Source organism: Branchiostoma lanceolatum, chromosome 12, assembly GCF_035083965.1.
Source record: "Branchiostoma lanceolatum isolate klBraLanc5 chromosome 12, klBraLanc5.hap2, whole genome shotgun sequence".
In the NCBI taxonomy this organism is placed as follows: Eukaryota; Metazoa; Chordata; class Leptocardii; order Amphioxiformes; family Branchiostomatidae; genus Branchiostoma; species Branchiostoma lanceolatum.
Window position 1 is genome coordinate 1,709,399 of NC_089733.1, and position 23,032 is coordinate 1,732,430.

At 42.3% G+C, this 23,032-nt stretch overlaps 1 protein-coding gene across 1 annotated transcript; it reads left to right on the forward strand.

Annotated features, from left to right (window-relative positions):
- Positions 1-12,972: 12,972 nt before the first annotated feature.
- Positions 12,973-22,902, forward strand: LOC136446395 (SCO-spondin-like). The gene is made up of 13 exons (XM_066444747.1): positions 12,973-13,044; positions 13,354-13,456; positions 14,182-14,340; positions 14,601-14,683; positions 15,961-16,095; positions 16,676-16,835; positions 17,530-17,660; positions 18,349-18,458; positions 18,785-18,847; positions 19,094-19,232; positions 19,823-19,992; positions 22,512-22,638; positions 22,897-22,902. The coding sequence occupies exons 1-13, from the start codon at positions 12,973-12,975 to the stop codon at positions 22,900-22,902; spliced, it is 1,458 nt and encodes a 485-aa protein (XP_066300844.1).
- Positions 22,903-23,032: the final 130 nt, after the last annotated feature.

A 23,032-nucleotide genomic window follows, 5' to 3' on the forward strand; every position in this document is an offset into this window, starting at 1 on the left:
AAAAAAAAGCGCAAGTGACAAAGTGCCGCGCGCTCGCCGGGAGATTACCGGAAGCTCACCGCGCGCGCTATTGTGTAAAAGTGATATGTCAGTTTCAAGGTTATACGTATATTCTATAACATGTTACCTTTGTTGCACCAAGTGTCATAAGTGAAAATCCTTTTATCACTTGAAATCAATTTTTGATGCATTTTTTATAATTTTGCATTGTATTTTGATCCATTGCCAGCACTGCGATTTCTGATTAATTGAAATCACTACCATCAAACTGCAATCGGCCCATTTCCCTAGTTATTGAGCTGTTTAAGAGTTTGGTTAAACCTAATTCACTGCATTGTAGTGAGGTTGAGGATTGTAGCTGTAGATCTTCTGATATTTTCAATGGGATATTGCTTAATCCCTCTGAAAATTAAATCTCTGCATTGTACACTAATTCCAGTACGGAAGTTGATAGACTAGTCGCTCAGGAAAGGAATCAGACCACTCGTCTACATGCACTCGCCCTGCTCTTGTGTCATTCAAGAAATACAGTGTTAAACTGAACTTGATATACCAGTAGGCATTGTATCGCAAATTTTACTCAATATTTCGCCGTAAGGGGTGAATTAGAAGAATTCCTATTGATCGTTGATAGTCAAACATAGTTGATTAGATACTCTCGCTAAGATTAAATAATTTACCTACTAACAGGATTATTAAAAAAAACATACGACACTTCATCATTCGAAGAAGAAAATGACTGGGCTACTCACGTTCAGGACATACTATGTAGACATGTTTGGCTTAGCCCCGCAGTTAATACCAACCGTTTTGGATATACATTTAAAGAAAGTGTGAAACTCACGTTTCTCCCTGGCTGGAGGGAATCACTTAGAAATATTAGTAAACTCCACACATATTATAAACTCAAAAATCACTTTGGTAGGGAAGACTATATCACATCAAATCATAATAAACCAATAAGCATAACTACACTGAGAATCAGCGCACGTTGTCTAGAAGTTGAATAGGATCGACACCACAACACACCAAGCACTTACAGATTGTGTCCCACATGTAATGAAAATATTGAAGATAAATTTCAATTTGTAATGGCCATGGCCTGTCCCACTTATGGCAAAGAGACAGATGCGCTGTTACAAAGTATTACTCACTAAGACAAACTTCACCTATCTGGTACACAGAACGATATGTTCCATGTATATTTTGTCGTCATGTCCAACTCCTATAACAAAGTTACCACCTACATAGGTCAATTTCATTATACTTCATCCTAAAAGCGAGGGAAAAAACAATCCATACATGGCTTCATTGTAATTCATACACTGTTATCGATAATGTTTTGTACTTATAATTGTAGCCTTGCAGGATTGTTGATTTAGTGCCATATATTGTACCATATACGATTGTCGAACAATGGAGTTAATTCAATAACTTGCTCATCTGGGAAAACTTCGCGACGGTGCCGTCATGAGCTGCCGCGGCAGTGCCGCCGGAGCCCAGTGAGAGGGGGCCTTTTGTATAGGCCCCCTCTCACTGGGCTACGGCACTGCGGCGGCACTGCCACGGCAGATTTTTACGGCACCGTCGCGTTGCCTTCACCAATTTTCATTTGCACTCTCACTGACGTGCGGCGCATTTGCGTTTGAAGCCCAGATGAGCAAGTTATTGAATGAACTTTATTGTTCGACAATCGTATATGGTACAATATATGGCACTAAATCAACAATACTGCAAGGCTAACCTATCCTACAATTATAAGTGTAAAACATTATCGATAACAGTGAATGAATTACAATAAAGCCATGCATGGATAATTTTTTCCCTCGCTTTTAGGATGAAGTATAATGAAATTGACGTATGTAGGTGGTATAGGACTTGGAGATGACAACAATACATCGTTCTGTGTACCAGATAGGTGAAGTTAGTCTTAGTATTTTTGTATTTTGTATTTAGTAGTAATACTTTGCAGCGCATCTCTCTCTTTGCCATAAGTGGGACAGGCCATGGCCATCACAAATTGCAATTTATCTTCAATATTTTCGTTACATGTGGGACACAATCTGTGAGTGCCTGGTGTGTTGTGGTGTCGATCCTTTTCAACTTCTAGACAACGTGCGCTGATTCTCAGTGTAGTTACTTCTTAGAAACGGTTTATTATGAATTAATGTGATAAAGTCTTCCCTGCTAAAGTGATTTTTGATTTCATAAAATGTGTGGAGTTTACTGATATTTCTAAGTGGTTCCCTCCAGCCAGGGAGAAACGTGAGTTTCACACTTTTTTTAAATGTATATCCAAAACGGTTGGTATTGACAGTCATTTTCTTCTTCGAATGATGAAGTGTCGTATGTTTTCTAAAATAATCCTGTTAGTAGGTAAATTATTTAATCTTGGCGAGAGTATGTAATCAACTGTGTTTGACCATCAACGATCAATAGGTATTCCTCCAATTCACCCCTTACGGCGAAACATTGAGTAGAATTTGCGATACAGTGCCTGACTGGTATATCAAGTTCAGTTTATCACTGTACTGTTTTTCTTGAATGGCACAAGAGCGGGGCGAGTGCATGTAGACGAGTGGTCTGATTCCTTCCCTGAGCGACTAGTCTACCAACTTCCGTACTGGAATAAATGTACAATGATCTAATTTTAAGTGGGATAAAGCAATATCCCAATGAAAATATCAGAAGTTCTACAGCTATAATCATCAACCTCACTACAATGTAGTAAAATAGGTTTAACCAAACTAGGTTTAAACAGATCAATAGCTAGGGAAATGGGCCGATTGTATTTTGATGGTAGTGATTTCAATTAATCAGAAATCGCAGTGCTAGCTGTTAATGGATCAAAATACAATGCAAAATCGAAAAAAAAATGCATCAAAAACTGATTTCAAATGATAAAAGGATTTTCACTTATGACACTTGGTGCAAGAAAGGTAACATGTTATAGAATATACGTATAACCTTGAAACTGACATATCACTTTTTATACAATAGCGCGCGCGGTGAGCTCCCGGCAAGCTCCCGGCGAGCGCGCGGCACTTTGCCACTTGCGTTTTTTTTCAAAATTTGAAAAAAAAGCCATTTCAACCGGCACACCGGCGGTGTGGACCGGCACTTGTACGGCACTGGGACGTCACTAGGACGGTACGCCGAGGTCTGTGCACGGCACTGCGGCGGTAGCCATTTCCAAGCTACCGCACGTTACCGCCACAGTACCGCAGCCCAATGAGAGGGGGCCTTATGGCACCTTAAAAGAGACCAACTCTTGCAGAAAATCTTTGAAACTTCTTGGAAACATTACGTCAGCAAACATTAGATAACTGTCGGATCATGTTATTGGCATTGCACGCACATAAAGAGGCAGGATGTCGCCAAAGACCTTTACTTAAAAAGAAATCAATCTTACACAAAGTATGAATAACAGAAAATCAGCAAAATGAAGGGAAAACATCGATAGGATGTTCCTTTCAGTGTCGCCATGTGTTACCGGGCTTTAGAAATCATCGTCGAATCAGTGAAGCGTCAAATGTTCGTCTTTCTCTCACTCCTGGCACAACTGGCGCGGCGAACAAAAGTTCCCGTCTCGTCAACAACTTCGGGAACAAAAGAGCCGGACGTCATCTTGGGAGGAGCAGTATAAAAAGACCCACGAGACAGGGACGGTTGAAGAGGGGCACCACCCTTCAAGGAGACTTGAAGACGAACCAAGCCCTTCGAGATTAGACTACAAGAGCGAATAGTTACTACCTTCAACGAGTTTTCACAAAACGCTTGAGATCAACTGTGTGAACTCGAGTGTAGTGAGAACGTTTACCAAAAGACAAGGTAAGGATGGTGAAATTCTATTTTCCTAGCATTCTAGACAACTTCAGTTTCACGTTCCCGATGCCTGATTCGTGCCAGTATTGGAGAGCCCAGCCATACAACTGTACACTTTTGCGCACAACTTGACTTGTACCTATAGGCGGTTTAGAAAACCTGTTCTAAAAAAAACATGTGACTAGTTTCACAGTTTACGGATCAGGAGTTGCCTCCAGTTTCTCTGATTCCTTGACAGAAAAGTCGTCTTAAAATTTTCTGCGGTCTTTGATACTCACCTCTGAATCGAAAGTGCCCCGAAGTACATGACACATGAAAAAAAGCTGTTTGCGTGCACCAAATGCGAACATTTGAATAGTGAGGTGGGGCAAGCACATTTAACGGATTTGTTATACAATCGTCGCATTTTGGGCAGTGGCAAACCACGCCTATCTGGTAACGGCTGAAGGAGTGACGTGCCGTTAATTCCTGCCCGGCTAGAAATACAAAAGTCACCACCTATGTAGATTTCATAACGAAAACCTTCTTCTGGCCTCAGTCACACTCGTGTCGGAGGTAGGTTCCCCACCAAGGGCAAGGCGGTCTTATGGTTAGGGCTCTCGGTTCGAATCCCTTGAAGGTCCCGACGATGAGACCCTTGTGATTGGCACCTGAAAGCTATTCCCTCACTCAACTCAAGTGAAATTGAGTACCTAGCTTGAATTAAGGACGTTCTCTCGGATAGGACGTAATGCCGGAGGTCCCGTGAGGTCAAAGAACCCACCAAACTTATCGAAAAGAGTAGGGGTCATTCCCGTTGTGTGTGGATCAGACCTTACAGTTCTTTCTTACACAGCGTGTTTTGTATCGATAAAATTCGTTGAACGCTCTGTCAAATCGTTCGGTTGCTTCCGGACAAACAAGACAAGTGGATCAACGCCTAGATAATGATGTAATCCATCTGATCCCTTTAGATCCTCCATTGACACGTTAGAGTTCAATAACCCTCTACCACCACTGTCGAGTATCTAACAGCTGTAACCGTTCAGCTAATCGATCATTGAGATTGTTGATGTCTGTGAATAGACTGCGATAAGCCTAAAGATTTAACGGATCGGATAATGCTATTGTTATCCGTTAAGCGGTAAAGCATTTGAATATCTTCGCTTCGTGCCAAGGATTAATGTTGTATTCAAGACTCCGATTCCTCGTGTCGATGGATGTAGATACATACATAGGGCCATAATCTAGTTTATCAGCGATAGATCAGTGCTATAATTGTACGTTCTGACGCCGGGTTTAGCAGGGGAAACTTATCTTTATAATCTCCAAATGTTGGCGGGTGGAAACTATCAATTAAAAGCAGCAATGGGCGATAGACAATGTACTGTGAAATTAGCCTCCGTTGCAGTCCTTCCCACAGCGATTTTTTTTCAATTTTTTTTTGGGGGGGCCCTAACCATCTGCTTGGGATCCCGTATCCGCCGTGCCCCTGTGTCCGCCGTGCCCCTGTGTCCCCAACAGCGGACACAGGGGAGCGGCGGACACAGGGGAGCGGCGGACACAGGGGCACGGCGGACACAGGGGCACGGCGGATACAGGGGCACGGCGGACACAGGGGCACGGCGGACACAGGGGCACGGCGGATACAGGGGCACGGCGGACACAGCGGCACGGCGGACACAGGGACACGGCGGATACGGGATCCCAATCAGATACGCGGCGCCCCCCCCCCCAAAAAAAAAATTGAAAAAAAAATCGCTGTGGGAAGGACTGCAACGGAGGCTACTGTGAAATGCGTTTTTTCCCCGCAGGAAAAGCAACAGCTATGTTCGTACATGCATTAGGACGGTGTGTTGAAGGGTTTCCCTTACTCTTTATCATCTATAATAGTGAAGGTGCTCAGTCGCCGCTTCATCTTTTCCTTGCTGGGGCAGAAATAGTTCGCTCTAAAGCAAATTGATTCGTAGATTCGTCGCACAGACTTAAAATCTGTCTTGAGACGGAATGTTCTAGTGTATCCTTGTTGACGGTCGCACCTGTCTTAGCTGCAAACCCTGTATGGTCCTTTACAATCAAAAAAATTAAAATCGTACAACGACGGCAACCACGCCGGCTCAGACCGGGTGCAAATCTGTGTGGTGTAGTAGTCTGCGCACTATGCTGGTTTAAATTCCGTGGGAGCCAGCGGCCCGGGATTGGGCAATTGCAAAAGAGTCACATCGTCCTTTCGGATGGGGACGTAAAGCCAGCGGTCCATTGTATGAGGGAGCATTTGGCATGCCCGTAAAAGAACCCAGCACGCTTATCGAGAAGAGTATGGGCGACCCGGTGTGCTTGGCTAGCTAAAGCGTTTAATAGTATATGCATGTATCTCACTGGACTGCGGCAAGTTCGCGGCCTCGCTGCGACCAAGATTGGATTTTGTGTTGCCCATGACTTTATAATGAGAATATCGCGAAAAACGTCTAATCATGACTAAAAAGACAACAAAATAAAAACAAATCGTTTTAAAGATGAAATTCGTAGAGCGCTCTGTCAAGTCGCTCGGCCACAGCGAGGTCGCCAATATGCCGCAGCTTCAGTGAGACAACCGCTTAAAGAAAAAGCGCCATGCTTCGTCCTCCGTAGTCTGAGGTAGCGCCCGCTTTACCCTTTTTTTACGGTGCGATTCTCACTCCATCCTCCTTGTGTGATTGTGCTTCAGGTTGGGCCATGAAGGCGCCATCCATCCCGACTGCAGCGGCATTTCTGGTGGCCGTTGCTTTAGGACAGACCCTGCTGACCCACGATGCAAACGCCGAGTAAGTACCAACATTCTTTTTTATGTCACTGGTAAATAGAAACGTTGATAGTTTGTTTCCATATAACGTTACGTACAATAAAGCAATCTCACAGTCTCTACCGCTGCCACGTAATCAGAATGAACATTTTCATGATGTTTGAAACGTATGTTTTATGATGTTTGGAATGTAACGTTGGTTAACATAAAATCGCCATTTTTCCGATAATGGATGATTGAAATCAATCTGGCAGAACAATAAACCATCCTTTTTTCTCTTATTCTGTCAGTATCGTGTAGTACCTTTGCACTAATGCTATATATGTTAGATTTTCTCTCTAGTCGTGCTGACACCATAATATTTCAATTTGAAACTACCGTCCGCCGCACTCAGAATGACAGTGCTCTTGGACAGGTGCGAACATTATTCCGGGAGAGAAGATTCGTCATTAATATATGCCGCTAATTAGCTTTTATACAGCAGCTGTTGTGCCCATCTTGACTTAAAGAGAGTGCCAAGGTCATATAAACATGACCAAAGAAAAATTAATACACGACAAAACGGTCGTACCACACACATCAGGCCTTAGGTAACATCCCGTTTGTTGAGTCGGTAGAACGTCACTCAAAGTCGACATCCACCGTCATGGCAACGTGTACATTATTCATGGAAAGTTAGCTGGATGCCGTAGCAATGGTAACACTACTATGCCCATTTGTTCCTTTTTGTGTTAGGGGCAAACTTTGAGGAAAATATCGTCCTCAGTCCACTATCACACGCAACATTTAGACAAAAAAGTGTTCCTCACAAACCTTTGTCGTCTGCTTGACAACAGGATTCTGGATAATGATATGGCGGCGGGAAAATACACGTGCCGTAGGTTGTAGCAACAAAGAGAAGTTTTGATGATTGATCACACTTAGAATCCAGCTGCAGGTTAGCAAAAGAGATTGTAATAAGTTGTCTTGTAAATGATTGTGTTTAGCAGGAAGCGGATGTGACATTTGTCTTATAAACCCGCGAACAACCGTGTAGTGTGATTCTCCCACGAATCCCCCAGACTCTGTCAATAAGGGACGGAGAATTTTTGACGTCACCAACTTCTAATACATGGTTATCGAAGCTTTTCAGCCATGTTCTGAATACTTTAGTCTATCCGGTTGGCATTGCTGGCGTTATAGCTGATTTTGCATCTAGCACATATCCCTAAAATATACCGTTTCTAAAAATGGCGAATTTAAATACCCCGCGAATTTATGTTAACCAACGTTATATTCTATGATGTTTAGGAACGTACATTTGATGATGTCTTGGAACATATATTTTATGATGTTTGAAACGTATGTTTTATGATGTCTAAAACTTATGCTTTCCGATGTGTAAAATGTAAGTTTTCTGATGTTTGAAACGTAAGTTTTATAATGTGTAAACGTATGTTTGATGATGTTTGCGACGTATGTTTTCTGATGTTTCAAATGTTGTTTTCTGATGTTTGAGACGAATGTTCTATGCTGTTTGAGACATATATTGTCCGGATGTTTGAATGTCTTGTCTGTCCCGTAGACCCCATTTCTGTGACATGACAGTGACGGTGCCTCAGGAGGAGGAGATCTCCCCGCGGGTCAACACCACCGCCCCCTGCAGCGACGTCGTCACGCTCATGCTGGAGGTGACGTATTGACGTACTGACGTCACTGAATTTGACTTTGTATTCATTTCATCAAACGTCTATACTATACAAGAAAATACTCAAGTTATGAAACTTGTATGGACCACATCTTCGCCCTCTTCGCCTTTCTCTAACTTGCCAAACAATATTCAGTCGTAAATGTTGTTCTTTAATTCAATACAAGTTGGGTCCATTTTCCCCTCTGCATCCCGATTCTCATCCACTTTCCAAGCGTGGCCTTTTGGTCACTTCCTAATCCCACCCCAGACTCTCATCTACTGGTCAGTCCGCAATCCAAGCGGAACCATCCAATCCGGGGGGCATCACCCGGGCACTTCGCCCCCTCCACGGAATGGACTGACCCGCCCTAACTCACAAAAGTCATGTGTTGAGAATGTCGTCTGCTCGTGTCGTCTGCCGGACTTTCCCCTGACTGCTGTGTATTGTTTCACCGCCAACAGGGATGGCAGCTGGACCCCGGAGCGTCCGACCCAGGCTCCTCAACCTGCGTCTACTTCAAGTGAGTAAACAGTGACGAATTTTTGTAGTTTCGTTGCGCCTCCTGGCGGAATTGGGCTGTAGTTATACAACGTTACCAAGCTCCAGAGGCTTAAGGAGTAGAAATTAGCCAAATAGACAGATAACATGCCAGAGGAGTTAGTCCGCCATAGGAGTACAGTTGTCCGCAGACTCCTATAGCGGGCTTACTCCTCTGGCATGTTATATATTTGGTCAATTTCTACTCTTTCCAGCTGCCTCTGGAGCCAGTGGTAGAGGCTATGTACAATATAGATCCAGTTACAACCCCTCCCCGAAATATCAAAGCCCCTTCCCACATAATCTAAAAAAATCTCCCCTTTGATAATATCACAACCCCCTCCCTAGAAATATCAAAGCCCCCTCCCTCGAAATGTCACACCCCTGTAATCTCAGAACCCCCTCCCCGTAATGTCACAACCCCCTCCCCAGAAATATCAAAACCCCCTCCCCATCATGTCACAACCCTGTAATGTCATAATATCAGAATCCCCTCCCCCCATAATGTCACAAACCCAGTCTCTCCAATAATTACTAGTAAGTACAAAGGCAATTGATTTCAGGGTATCGAATTTTAATTTTATCTACTAGTAGTTGACATTGAAAGATCTAGATTATGAATAAGGCCCGTTGTCCGATGATTTAATGGGTTAGCATAAATGAGTTAAAGAGTTATGTGCTTATGAGTTAATGGGTCAGGTGTAAATGAATAGATGGGATATGTGTTAAAGAGTAAAATGAGTCAATGTGCGTTTCTAGTGATGGATTAGTGGTGAGGTTAGTAAAGTTTTGTTGCTGCTCCAGACCTGCGGTTACCCAGACCATCATGGTGGAGGAGACCCAGCAGGGCTGCTGCGACGGTTGGGAGGGCCTGGCCTGTGATCAGCGTTAGTAAACAGATTTACTCTTACATTCGTATGAAGGTTCATCTGTGGAGTTACTACATATTGATAGATTTACATGCTATTTCTGTACACAAAGTAAAGCGCTTACCAACAAGCTATCGGCCAGTCCCCTGGTCCTTTACTGGTCACCTTTGACCCGTCACACTTCCGCTCAGGTCAAATGATGTAGGCTTCGGGTCAAGTCAACTTGAGAACATACCTAAAGCTCTTACCAACGAGCTTTTGACCAGTGAACTGTATTATTACATTAGTCTGTACCAAGGGAGTAAATTGATAATTCTGGCCTTACAAACGAACATTTGATATCACCCATATCTTTGAAAAATATTATTTTCTGACAAAACGAACACATAAACAAACAAAAATTTCTCATCCCCAGCCATCTGTACCTACACCTGTCAGCACGGCGGCGTGTGCAGCGGCCCGGACACCTGCACCTGCCCACCTGGGTACTATGGACTCAAGTGCGAGTGGGGAGGTGAGTCCTGTTCTCTTCCTTTTCACAGAGATTATAGAAATCGTTTCCACTCTCGTTTCACAGACACATGGCATTCTCCCTATTCAAAGTATCATTCAAATTTCACAATCTTTATTAAAATTAACATCATTGCAGTCATGTACGTATACAATGCTGAATTGTATTGACTTATGTCTGCTAAAGATGTCCATTAACTTTTGGCACATTGAAGTAGCCGTTTGGCACAGAGTTAGGCAGCAGGAAGGAGGTAAAAACTACATTACCACAATGATGAAATTCACTAGGTCTTAGAATACGTAAAATTATCGGAATGAAAACAGTTTCACACATAAAGTATTTTTTCAAAAAGAATTCCAAATAATTAGTTCTTCCTCAGAAAATAAACTGAAGTGGTTAGGTCACACGTCACGATCATCTGGACTAGCCAAAACTATCATGCAAGGGACCCGGGAGGAAGAAAGATGGCAACAGAAAAGATGGGAGGATAATGTCAGAGAATAGACTGGCATTACACTAATTTAAAGAAAAATGGTTGTCAGATCTTCTGTGGTGCCCCAGTGGTCAAGTAGACTAAGGGATAGATGATAAGAGAGTTGAAGATTCGATAACATCACTTTCCTCCCCAGGTGACACCAGTGGCATCGGCACCTGTTACTCCGATGTCTACTGCAACAATGCAGCGTTCTCGGGCTACTCCACGTCCTACGAGGTGTGCTGTACGCAGGCCGACGCCATGTCGTGGGGAGACGACAACCGCTGTTCGCTGTGTCCGCAGGCTATCAGCAACATCGGTAAGGTCACAGCAAATATTGTTGGTTCTCAGATTTCAAGAAAAATGGTGCAAAACTGGAACATCAACATGAAATCAGAGCCTGAAGACCAGATTTATAACATAACTCTTATAATTCTGCCAGATAACTTAAAAGTTCCAACCTATTAAAAGGAAATAGATTTAAAGAGATCACTTAATTTCAGCATCAGTAATCCTTAAGGTCTACACACTTCAGATATCCGGGTGTTCAAGACATTCTCGAGAAGGCCTTAATAAAACAGTACTTATAATATGGCAAAATGGTCTTAGGGAAACCAGTTGAATTATGAGAGTAAGGTTGATATTTTCATAAAGATCCATCTACAGCCTCATAAGTTATTGAACCTGACTATATTCACAATGAAACTGTAACATCAGTTCTCATCGAGTACATTATCATTATCATGAATACATTTAGTACATTATCATAATTTAGTCGGTAGGTGCTGGCAAAGCAAAAGACAAGTTTAATTTTAATTTGGGCCTCCTAGCAGCTATCTATGGTACTGCAGCAGAATATTGGTTTTAACATGGTCTTATCTTTTGAGCCTGAGATAAAAAACGCAAAGTTGTATGATCCAGCAGGCTTTCCAGCCATACCACCAGTTGCTTGACAAGTGTACTTCCGGGATTAATCAATTTTTCATTCTCCCTTTCTGATAGTTTGAACAATGAGATTATCAAAAGACAGGAAGAAAAACCACAAAGAGATTATTGATAAGCAGGGAGTGAGAGAACCCAGCTGTTGGATCAGACAAAACCATCACATTGATCGTATTGATCACACTAACAGCTGCCTTAAGTTTGGCCTTTGTTTAGCACATGCAGTTCCGAATGAAGTCAATGATTCATTGTGTCTTGCTGTAAAGATTCTTAGAAAATCAGGCACCACCACCTGTTGTTTTTAAATGTGTGTCTTCAGAATACGTCCCTTGCTTTGCTTGTTGGGGCGGACAAAACTCTGAACTTCATTTTTTTGACATGAAATTGATGACAATTTATTTTCATCAGCTTGAAATGACCAATAAGGGTTCTACTATGATGATTACCTGCAAACATGTGCTTGTACCATTCAAAATTACCTGCAACAGAGAAGTATTATATGTACAGCTCATTCGATTCAATTTTGGCAAAAATAAACATTTTGAAAAAACTTCTTGTACATGTAATTTTAGTACCATATACTATTATATGCTGTATTGAAGGATGATGAATGCAAGATATTTTCGTGCCAGTACTGGCAGTATACATGTAGATATGTCACAGAAGTGTCAGGGGCTAGATAAAACTGGTCAAGACAACTTTCAACATCAGCTACTGGCACAGATGAACTTTGATGCTGACACCTTTGCTAACACCCTCAGATGACATCAACAACGCCCTGTCCACGGGATTTGCAGCAGCAGACGCCCACTCCGTACACAGCTACGCCACCTGCCTTACTTGGGGACGCTTCCATTTCCGCACCTTTGATGGGCGGCACTTCAGGTAAAACTGAGAAACGCACCTTCGTCTACTTTATTTATCCCGCTGTTTTATTTCTCCTGATTAGTTGTCCCAAAAGTCACTTCAAAAAGGTATTTGACTAGGTAAGTTCCTCAAAAGTTAGAAACATCTTGATTGAGTCCAGCTGACTGAGAGTGGACTGCTCGGGAACAACCTTCCTCATTTTTGAAGTAGGAAATTCATGTTAAGTGCATTTCCCAAGGGTTCAACAATGGGGCCTGTCAAGGGCTAGAACCTAGGACCTGGATGAAAATAATGCCCTTATTACCCATTATGCCACACATTGCTCTATTTGAATGTTACTTCTAGTATTTGATCGGATGTAGTCATTTGCAGGTTAACCAGGTTCATCCTATTCACAACCCACAGACTCCACAACTTTTACTGCAGCACCAGTAAAAAGCCTTTGGCAAGTTTAGCATTTGTTTTCTTGCTGTTCTGATCCCAGCTTCACGGGTGATTGTGCGTACATGCTGGCGATGGATGTCGACAATACGTTCTCTGTAACTGTACGGGACGTGGACTGTGACTCAGCAGCCAGCTGCCACAAGGTACTCTCAGTTTCCTTCTCTCCCAAGAAGATATTATAATAAGTTCACCCCTGACGAGTATTACTTTTGGCTTGTCTGCCTGTGTGGATGTCGAAATTTGATGTATATATTAACAAAATTTATATTGTTCAGCACCGGTATTCGGCAAGGACTGAATCAACCCACTGCTTCTTAGTACCAATTTCTTTATGTTTTGGAGACCACAGATAAAATTAATCCTTATTTTGACTTCTAGCAAACCAACATAGATGAACTGTCAGGTTCCTACAATGTAACATTACTCATGAGAGATGTTTCTTACGTTGTCAGGTAATAGAGATGAAGCTGGGCTCCACCACGGTCCACGCGGCCGGACACAGCATCGTGTTTAACGGGGAACAGATCAACCTGGTCGAACCCTTCTCCAGAAACGGTTGGTAGCTGTGTCAATGTTTTTTTGTGCTTTATTATGTAATCTAAGAAATCTATCTGCCCTGGTTGCTGGAAAGAGCGGTTCTGCCTGGGGGCGCGTACCATGCATAGATACGGTCGGACCGCCTTTTCCACCCCTAACAAGACTGGACTGATTTTTCCACCATCTGGACTGGATCGCTCTTTCCATCAACCTCTGTCTGTTCATCTATTTGTATGTAGGAATTAGTCAATATAACCATAATCTTTGTTGCTGTTTTTAAATATTATGTTAACCAGAGATCAACAATGAAGGTATTACGTTTTGCATTTAAAAGTCATCTTGGTAAAATTATAATTTCAAGACTTGAACGTCTGAGACACAATATTTCTTTGTTACATGGAATTTTGTCTCTTGTTACAACCAAATGTAGAATAGATTTTAGTTACTTGAGATTGGATCGAAATACAGTCTTTTTTTTATTCCTAGTGCTTTGGGCTTGACGTTGTGTCCTTGGGAAAGGCACTCAACACGACTCCCCTCACTCTACCAAGGTTTAATAATGGGTACCTGACTTTGGTTGGGGAAGTAAAAGTCGGTGGAAGGAGAGGGATGGACTGCACTTTCCAATACTGTGACCTAGTCTAAGACACAGTGGATTATAACGACTCACTGGTATTGAAAAGACAAGGGGACTACCTTTACCTCTAACTTTTTTTTTTACTGACATGTGCATGTTTCCCAAGGTGTAAGTATGAAGGTGCTGGGAGACTATGTGTTCTTGGAAGCCAGTCTTGGCGTCCGTGTGAAGTGGGACACAGAGTCAACTGTGTACATGACGGTCATGTCTGAGTACATGGGCAAGACCAGGGGTCTGTGTGGGGTTTACAACTACAACCCTGATGGTGAGTTGTATGGTTAACTTTACCCCTTTTAGAACTAATTAATCAATTAATTATCCAGGTAGTTTTCTGTATCATATAGCCAGTATAACCACCCTTTTGCCATTGTACACTAACTTCGCAGGCATGCAACTAGTTAGTACATGTACATCAAAAGGCTTGTCACTGTTAAACTTTTGCATATCAATCTCTATATCTATAGATATCTATATCTGGCACTTGTAGTCAAGAATGCAGAATTTAATAATATCATTCTCTTGCAGATGACTTCAAAATGATCAACAATGAGATCGCCGTGTATCCTGCCATCTTTGGGAACAGCTGGAAGATACCAGAGATCGGAGAGGTAGGGAAGAGAACTGATTTGTGGGCTGTTGCCTTGGAGAGACGAAGGCTTAACATTCTCTGTACCTGTACCTATACCTATACCTGTACCTGTAGCTGTGCATGTGCCTGTGCCTGTACCTGTACCTATATCTGTACCTATACCTGTAGCTGTACCTATACCTGTACATATACCTGTGCCTGTGCCTGTACCTGTACCTATACCTGTACCTGTAACTATACCTATACCTGTGCCTGTACCTGTATATATATGGCCTCCGTCGGTCAGTATTGACCATGGTAAAATCCTAATTTACAACAGCCCTACAACATCGACTATGGCTAAACAGCCCTATATGAGAATGGCAGTCTCTGCCACAAAAATCACATCTGTAAACTGACTCAGTTCTGTTGCAAAGCCCTTTTCTGTGGATCCGCTTTTCTTCTGCGCTGTGCATCAGTCTGGCTTCTCCTGATTTGAGCTGCCTGGACAGTGTCCATCTCCACCTGGAGCGGTCACTTGCAAGATCCTCCCAGTGCTCCGTATCAATATCTAGAGCCTTCAAGTCCCTCTTGCAGACATCTTTGAAATGCAGCTGTGGCCTCCCGGTACGTCTCTTTCCTGAGATCAGTTCTCCGTAGAGAAGGTCTGTACCTGTACCTATACCTATACCTGTAGTTGTACCTGTACCTATACCTGTACCTATACCTATACCTATTATACCTATACCTGTACCTATACTTGTACCTGTACCTATACCTGTACCTATACCTATTATACCTATACCTGTACCTGTGCTGGTGCAGGTAACATTGAAAATTACCAGCTGCTCCAAACAGATCATCTCCTGCACCGCATATTTTCTTTCCTTTTTATTTCATATTCAAACAACAATTGTTCTGAAAGTGTTCTCTGATGATGATTCCATTTTGGGTCTTTTCCAACAAAAATTGACTTTTTGAGCAGGTTTGTTTTATTATGATTCAACTAGTTCAGGTTGGGTACAGGTTACAGACATCAGAAATTATATCTGCACTGCAAGTCATTAAGCAATAAACAACAATAATTTCTATCTGTGTGTTTAATCACAAGTCATGCTACATTCCGCCTCATAGAATCTGCATTCCATGCAGTAACTGGAATCCGCTATTTATTTATTAGTTATATGTTGTTGTTTATTTCTTTGATTGTCAGTTTGACAGTGCAGCTGCCCCCTCCATGTGTATGTTCTTCAGTACAGTGGCAGGGTACATTAATCTAATTATTTGTTTATCTATTTGTTTGTTGTTGTGTCACAGCACTGCCCAGACAGCGCGGCCCTCCCCCACACGTGTGTGCAGCACAGTGACCGGGAGCAGGCTGCGCAGGACGCCTGCGGGAAGCTCATGCAGCAGCCCTTTGACAGCTGCAATGGTGTGGTGAGGGAACACCAAGTACTGATAGCATGCAGAGTCACAACAATCCACTGTTAGAAATGATATCTTCTTCAGACATCAAATCTGAACCTGAAGAGTGCAAAAAAGAACACATTGATTGGGACAGTCCTATATTCTGACACCCCTACATGTATGTTCCAAAACCCCTATGTTAGGGTTTAGGGTTATGGAATGTCGGAACATAGGGTTGCCGAAGCATTGGGGTGTCTGAACATAGTGGCATCATAGGGGTGTAACCCACTTTCATATTAATAGTTTTGTGACAATTACAACATTTTGCCTAATTTTGCAATGATTTTTGGCAATGTTTTCATTTGTTCCAACTTGTTACTAGGCTATGAGCATTTCCGTAGGTACTAATGGCATATTGCTTAATATCTACATGTGCTTTCTCTCAATGTACCTGTCCTGAAATAGCATAGTCCATTGATGGATTGATTTAATAGATTGCTGGTTTCTTGTGTTTATGCCGGTTCAGTAAGGATCCCAGCAGTTTTAAGAGGACTGTATGTACTTAGGATTGATAGATATTGACAAAGATTAATTGATTGATAGCTTGATTGTTTGTACCCCTCAGCTGGACCCCCAGCAGTTTTACGAGGACTGTATGTACTCGTACTGTACGTGGGAGAGCGAGGAGGACCGTGAGGTGGCTCTGTGCTCCGCCCTGACCACCTACTCACGCCAGTGTGCACAGCAAGGAATCGTCTTCAACTGGAGAGGACCAGGACTTTGCGGTTTGTTTGTTCTTATTTCACTCCCTGGAGAGTACCTTCCTGATATAGGAAGGTACAGGCTTCTTTTCAGGCAATGGACTGTAAAATGTTAAAGAAGGCACCAAAGATGGGACTCAAATCTAAACAATCGACAAGCGATCAACTGGGCCTCTGTATGACTGTATGGAGTGAACTCATATAAGTTACATAAGAGCTCACATAAGTTAATGAACTGTTTTGTGGAACTCACTCACTCTCTCGCTTGCTCGCTCACTCACTCACTCACTCACTCACTCACTCACTCACTCACTCACTCACTCACTCACTCACTCACTCACTCACTCACTCACTCACTCACTCACTCCACTCACTCACTCACTCACTCACCCACTCACTCACTCACTCAATCACTCACCCACTCACCCAGTCACTCACTCATTCACTCACTCACTCCACTCACTCCACTCACTCACTCACTCACCCACCCACTCACTCACTCACTCACTCACTCACTCACTCACTCACTCACTCACTCACTCACTCACTCACTCACTCACTCACTCACACTATCTGGTTTATTGTCTGTCTATCAAATCACTCTCTAAAAATCACAACAAGATCATAAAGTGCAAAAGCCCAGTATTGTATCTTTTTTTGTTCTCTTCGACTTTGAAATATCCACTTTCTAATGCTGACAATTTTTTTCTACTTTTAGAGAAGGAATGTCCAAATGGAAAGGTTTACGTGGAGTGTGGCTCGTTGTGCCCTTCCACCTGTGCGACCCTGAATTTCCAGCAGGAGCCGTACTGCTCGGGGGACTGCATCCCCGGATGTGAATGTCCGACGGTACAAACTTCTCTCAAATTTCTTTAAGTTTTGTAATTATTTTGCCTTCCCAGCACTGTAGAAAAATAATGTCCTAAAAATGAGGACAAGATGTGCACACTGACAGGCTTTGTCTAGTTTTTATCTACCTTCAATTCCTTACCTTATTGCCTCCATGAAAACGAAGTTTTTTGTAGTCCGTCGGCATATGTTTTTTCATTTGTGATTGTGGTGTGTGTCCACATATAATATGTAGATGCAGTGCTTCCTTCCCGATCTTCTGTAGATAAATGTTAAGAAGGCAAGGTACATGATTTTTGTATGTTAAACTGTTTTTTTTGGGCAGTTCAAAGGAATGAATTTGTCCAACTTTTTGAGTTTATTTAGATCCACAATTAGTTCAACAATGTTTTTTGTACATTGCAGCTACTCTTCCTGTGGTCCTTGTCAACAAACATGACTGGACAAAACTACATGACACATAAATGATAAAAGAAAGATAACTGGACAAAACTACATGACACATAAATGATAAAAGAATGATAACTGGACAAAACTACATGACACACATAAATGATAATAGAAAGATAACTGGACAAAACTACATGACACATAAATGAAAAAAAGAAAGATAGCTGGACAAAACTACATGACACATAAATGATAAAAGAAAGATAAGGCTACTAACTTTATTGACTTTGCTTTTCAGGGGACGTACCTTGATGATGGCGAGTGCGTACAGGCGGAGGCGTGCCCCTGCTACCATCGCAGGACACGCTACGAATCTGGCGAGACGATCAAGCAAAGATGCAACACCTGGTAGGTATAACAGTATACAGGATCAATGTTACATTGCAGGGTTCGAAATACTATTTTGCATACCTGCACTTGTGCAAGTTAGTTGTATTTTCAATTATGTACCTGCATCAGAAAAAGATATGTTACCTCCCTCCCTTACTGATTGTAACTCTGAACCTGTGCAGAGAACAGGTGTTCGAGCACCTTCCATACCTGGACAGGTGTGAATCCACCGGCCACACCTGGACAGGTGTGCATCCACCTATGACACCTGGACAGGTGTGCATCCACCTGCCACTACTGGGGATCCTCAAGTAACTTAAGTTGTATTCAAACCTTCCCTCCAGTGTGTATAACATGGGCCTGTGGACCTGTACAGAGGACAGGTGGGTGTACACTTGCCACATCTGGTAGGTGCTTCTCCACCTGTCACACCTGGACAGGTGCATCTCCACCTGCTACATCTGGACATGTGTGCTTCCACCTGCCAGACCTGGACAGGTGTGTGTCCACCTGCCACACCTGGACAGGTGTGCGTCTACCTGCCACACATGGACCGGTGTGCATCTTCCAGCCACACATGGACAGGTGTGCATCCACCTGCAATACCTGCATAGGGGATCCTCACATATAACATATTTCCACCTCCCCTCCAGTGTGTGTAACATGGGCCTGTGGACGTGTACAGAGGACAGGTGTGCGTCCACCTGCCACATCCTGGGCGATCCTCACTTCATCACCTTCGACAACAAGCACTTCACCTTCCAGGGCGTGTGTGAATATACGCTGGTTGAGGTGATTTTCTTTTATTTGATGAACTTCTTCATTGTATGTTAAACTAAATTGGTTCCTGCCTTCGGGCTAGGAAGTTTAAATCTAGTGATTTTGTCCTAGTCTCCAAGTAATTGTACTTGTTAATTGAAAAGAATAGGGATTTTCCCTCAAATGTACATTTAACCTGTACAAACTTTTGCAGCATATATTCCTGTATAGTTACAATGAGTCTAAGGATTTTAGTTTAAGTAAGCAAGAGACATGGTCATTCGACAAACAAAAAGAAAGCCAGAACTAGATGGGGATATTGTCTGTATCTCTTCAGTCTCCATGCATGCCTTATTTTGAGTTATGTAGAATATGTAAAGCCCAAGAATACAAACATGTTTGGTTTCTAATTGATGAAAACAAGTATTGTCTTGCTTTTCTCCCCTTTCAGAGTATTTTTAAAAAGAACACTGGGGATTCGGAACCTGTGCAATCATGCACTTAGTTTAGTACTGTACTGTTGAACCAAAAGTCTGTTTTGTCAAATTTTCTAAAATAGATCTTACATAAATCAAGATACAAATTTTCCCCTTTTTACTAATGAAAATACCGTTTTCCTGCAGGATTATATCGACAACAAGCTGTCGATCTCCGTGGAGACGGAGGTGTGCGGCAGCGGGGGCGCGGTCACATGTGCGAAGTCCATCACCATCACCATGTACCTGTCCACGGTCAAACTCAAGAGGAACCAGGAGGTCACAGTCAATGGCATTGACACCACGCTGCCGTACAGGTGAAGTTACAGATCTCAGCCTTCCCTCTTCAACTTCCTGAAACAAAAATAACTAGAAAGGCAACATTTGCGAGCAAATACAGCATGTTTAGCCATACTCCTCGCCATGCAAAAAATGGACTCTCCCAAAATAACAATGGACCATTCTGATTTACTTCCACTAAAAAAATGGATCACCCCAGTCCAAAATTCAGTTTAAAAACAATTACCAGTCTCTCCATATAGGAATGGAGTCTTCCAGTAGCACCTCAACACAATATGGACCAGTCCACAACCATATCCACTTATTGATTAACAAATACACTTCTGCTAACTTTTTCATAATCATTCCAGCTCAAAATTGAAAGAAATAATTAAAGAATCCTCCCCTTGCAAGAATGGGATATTCCGTGCCATCTCCAGGGTAAAGACTACCAATTGCTAGCCCCTATACTTTCAATGGTAGACATATAAGGAAAGGGCTGTCAAAAGTCACCTACCTGAAGTTTAGGTCATGGAAAACTCACATTGGCAGCGTAGTCTGACCTCTAAAGTGTCAATCTACTGAGTTTCGCCGATTTTCCACCGGCGCAAAGTGGTGAAATTCTATCAAAACATCAGGACATGACCTTTGACCCCCCTTCAGAAGACCTGATCACACCCAAACTACACCTATTTCAAAGTGTACCGGACACTTCAAACACAGCTAAAACCCTGTTGTTCTAACTAAATGAAATAGCCACAACCCTTACCTGTCAACTCCAGCTCAAAAACACCAACATTTCCAACAAAGAGGCCTCCTGCAGCTACTTTTAAATAGCATGTACATGCGGTTTCTGTCTGGCATTAAAATGGACCCTCTGCGCATGACTGGAATGGTGAACTTTGGCCTCCATGTAACTAGACCAGTCGAAAAATATCCGCTGAAAATTACACTCTTGCGCATAATCAACCCAGTTCAAAATTGAATTAAAAAAGATCAACCCCAGGGAAGAATGAAGTTTTCCATAGTATACATAATGATATATATGAAGATTTGACAGGAGAAGAAGGAAATGACCAAAAACAACATATTTCAGCAATAGTATGGGTGAAATATAAAAATGTGACACCCCTTTGTTTGAATGCACTTTGGGTTGAAAATAACGAAACGAAAAAATTCTTTGTTTAAAAAATCGTTTTGAAAGGCTGTATGCCAAACATTTGAATGAGGGCCTGTGTACATGACCAAGGCAGACACATGCCAAATTTCACATTATTTTGGTTTAATACATAGGAACTGGAGATGTGTATCTTTGTTAAAAAAAGAGTGAACAAAGCCATGTAATCACATGTCCTAGGAATTCCCATACCATATTTGGCACGAATACTAGCACACCTGCGCCAGGAATGCAAGATAATTAGATTAACTCAATTGACCAATCAGGTGGTCGCAAGGCTCACAGGCATGCAAGGCCAGGTGCAAGGCACTTGGGATCAATGACCTTTAGGTCATATGTAGTATTGAAAGTGACAGAAGTGGCAAATATTGTCAAGAAAGCCCAAAATAAATCGTTTTGAAGATATGTATGCCAAAAATGGGAATGTAGTCCTTTAAATATTTGTTTAAGGCACATATACAGCAAATTTCAGGTCATTCGGTTGAAATACCAGGGCACAGGAGGCAAGATATACATCATAGGTCATAAAAACCTCAATAAAATCACTTTCAAGGTCAATATCAAAAAAAGGAGAAAAAAGCACATTGGTTTTTGCCTACATTACCTTTGTACCAAATTTCAGGTCATTTGGTATAAAAATGACAGAGATGAATCGATTTGAAGATTTGACAGGAGGAGGAGAAGAAACCTGAGTAAAAACAATATGTTGAGCCATACTAGGTATGGCGAAACATGAAAATGAACAATAAAGCTGAACAGAAGGGGGAGCAGATTGTTTCACAGAATCTTACTTTACGTTACTTTATCCGGTCGCTTCTACCATCAGGGGCGTCGCGGGGGAGGTGAAGAAGACGGTCTTGCGCTAGTCTTGTTGCTTGATGTTGTTCACAGTACCAGCACCGTGTAATTTACTCATTTACAATAATGATAGTCCAAGAAATGCATGCTGTCTACAAGTCCATACATGTTAATTTTCATTACATATGCACATTTGGGGCGGAGTCCAGATAAGTGGGGGGTCAGTTCATTTTTGCTAGGATATCGATATTGAGCCACAAGTCGGCAAGGTTGAAAAAGGATTAGACTGTCTACAACTGTCATGTGCATGTCACCATGTGTCGCTGCACGATGCCAGCTGTCCCTACTGCTGGGGGACATAACCTATTTCCATATATCTGTCTTTTTCTTTTTTCATTAAATCCAATGTTTTCTGCACTCAACAAAACATGGCAGGATTGGTTTATAAGCATTTAAACGTAAACCAAAATATTTATTACATTACACGTCAACACAGTGTGGGGGTACCAAGACCTGCACGGCCTTCGATGTTTCTGGTTCTAATGTATTAGATGTAACACTGTGCTGTTGTGTCCCCTGCAGGAGTCAGGACCTGTACGTGAAGCGTGCGTCCTCCATGTTCACCATGGTGCAGGGGTTCGGTGTCACCATCTTGTGGGATAATGCCCTGCGTGCATACATCACTCTAGATCCTGTATACTCCAACAAGGTAACCAGATTGCAACTCTGTCTTACACTGTACAAATTAGTTTATACCTGTACATACATACATACACGGCACTATATTTTATCTGGCCTTAGAAACTCTGTCTCATCCTGTACAATCAGCTATCTGCCTCTACATGTACATGTATGTATATACTAGAAAATGTGTTAGCATTTAGATGCTATCATTGTGATATTAGTGTAGATTGTTTGATATGTTTTTGATTGTCGCTGGACTTATCCTGTCCCCCTTGAGCCTCAGGCTTAGAGAGCTTCCTTTATATAGTTGAGCAATCAAAGAACAATGCAATGAAATGAAAGTTACATGAAGTAAGATAAATGAAATGTTATAAACGTGTTTGGCCCCATTTTCCATCCAGGTTCGTGGACTGTGCGGC

Coding starts and splice junctions, on each gene's coding strand:
- LOC136446395 (XM_066444747.1), top strand. CDS start 12,973: ATGGATGTCGACAATACGTTCTCTGTAACTGTACGGGACGTGGACTGT. Junction 16,836..17,529: donor GAGAGGACCAGGACTTTGCG/GTTTGTTTGTTC, acceptor TTCTACTTTTAG/AGAAGGAATGTCCAAATGGA. Junction 17,661..18,348: donor CCGGATGTGAATGTCCGACG/GTACAAACTTCT, acceptor TTTGCTTTTCAG/GGGACGTACCTTGATGATGG.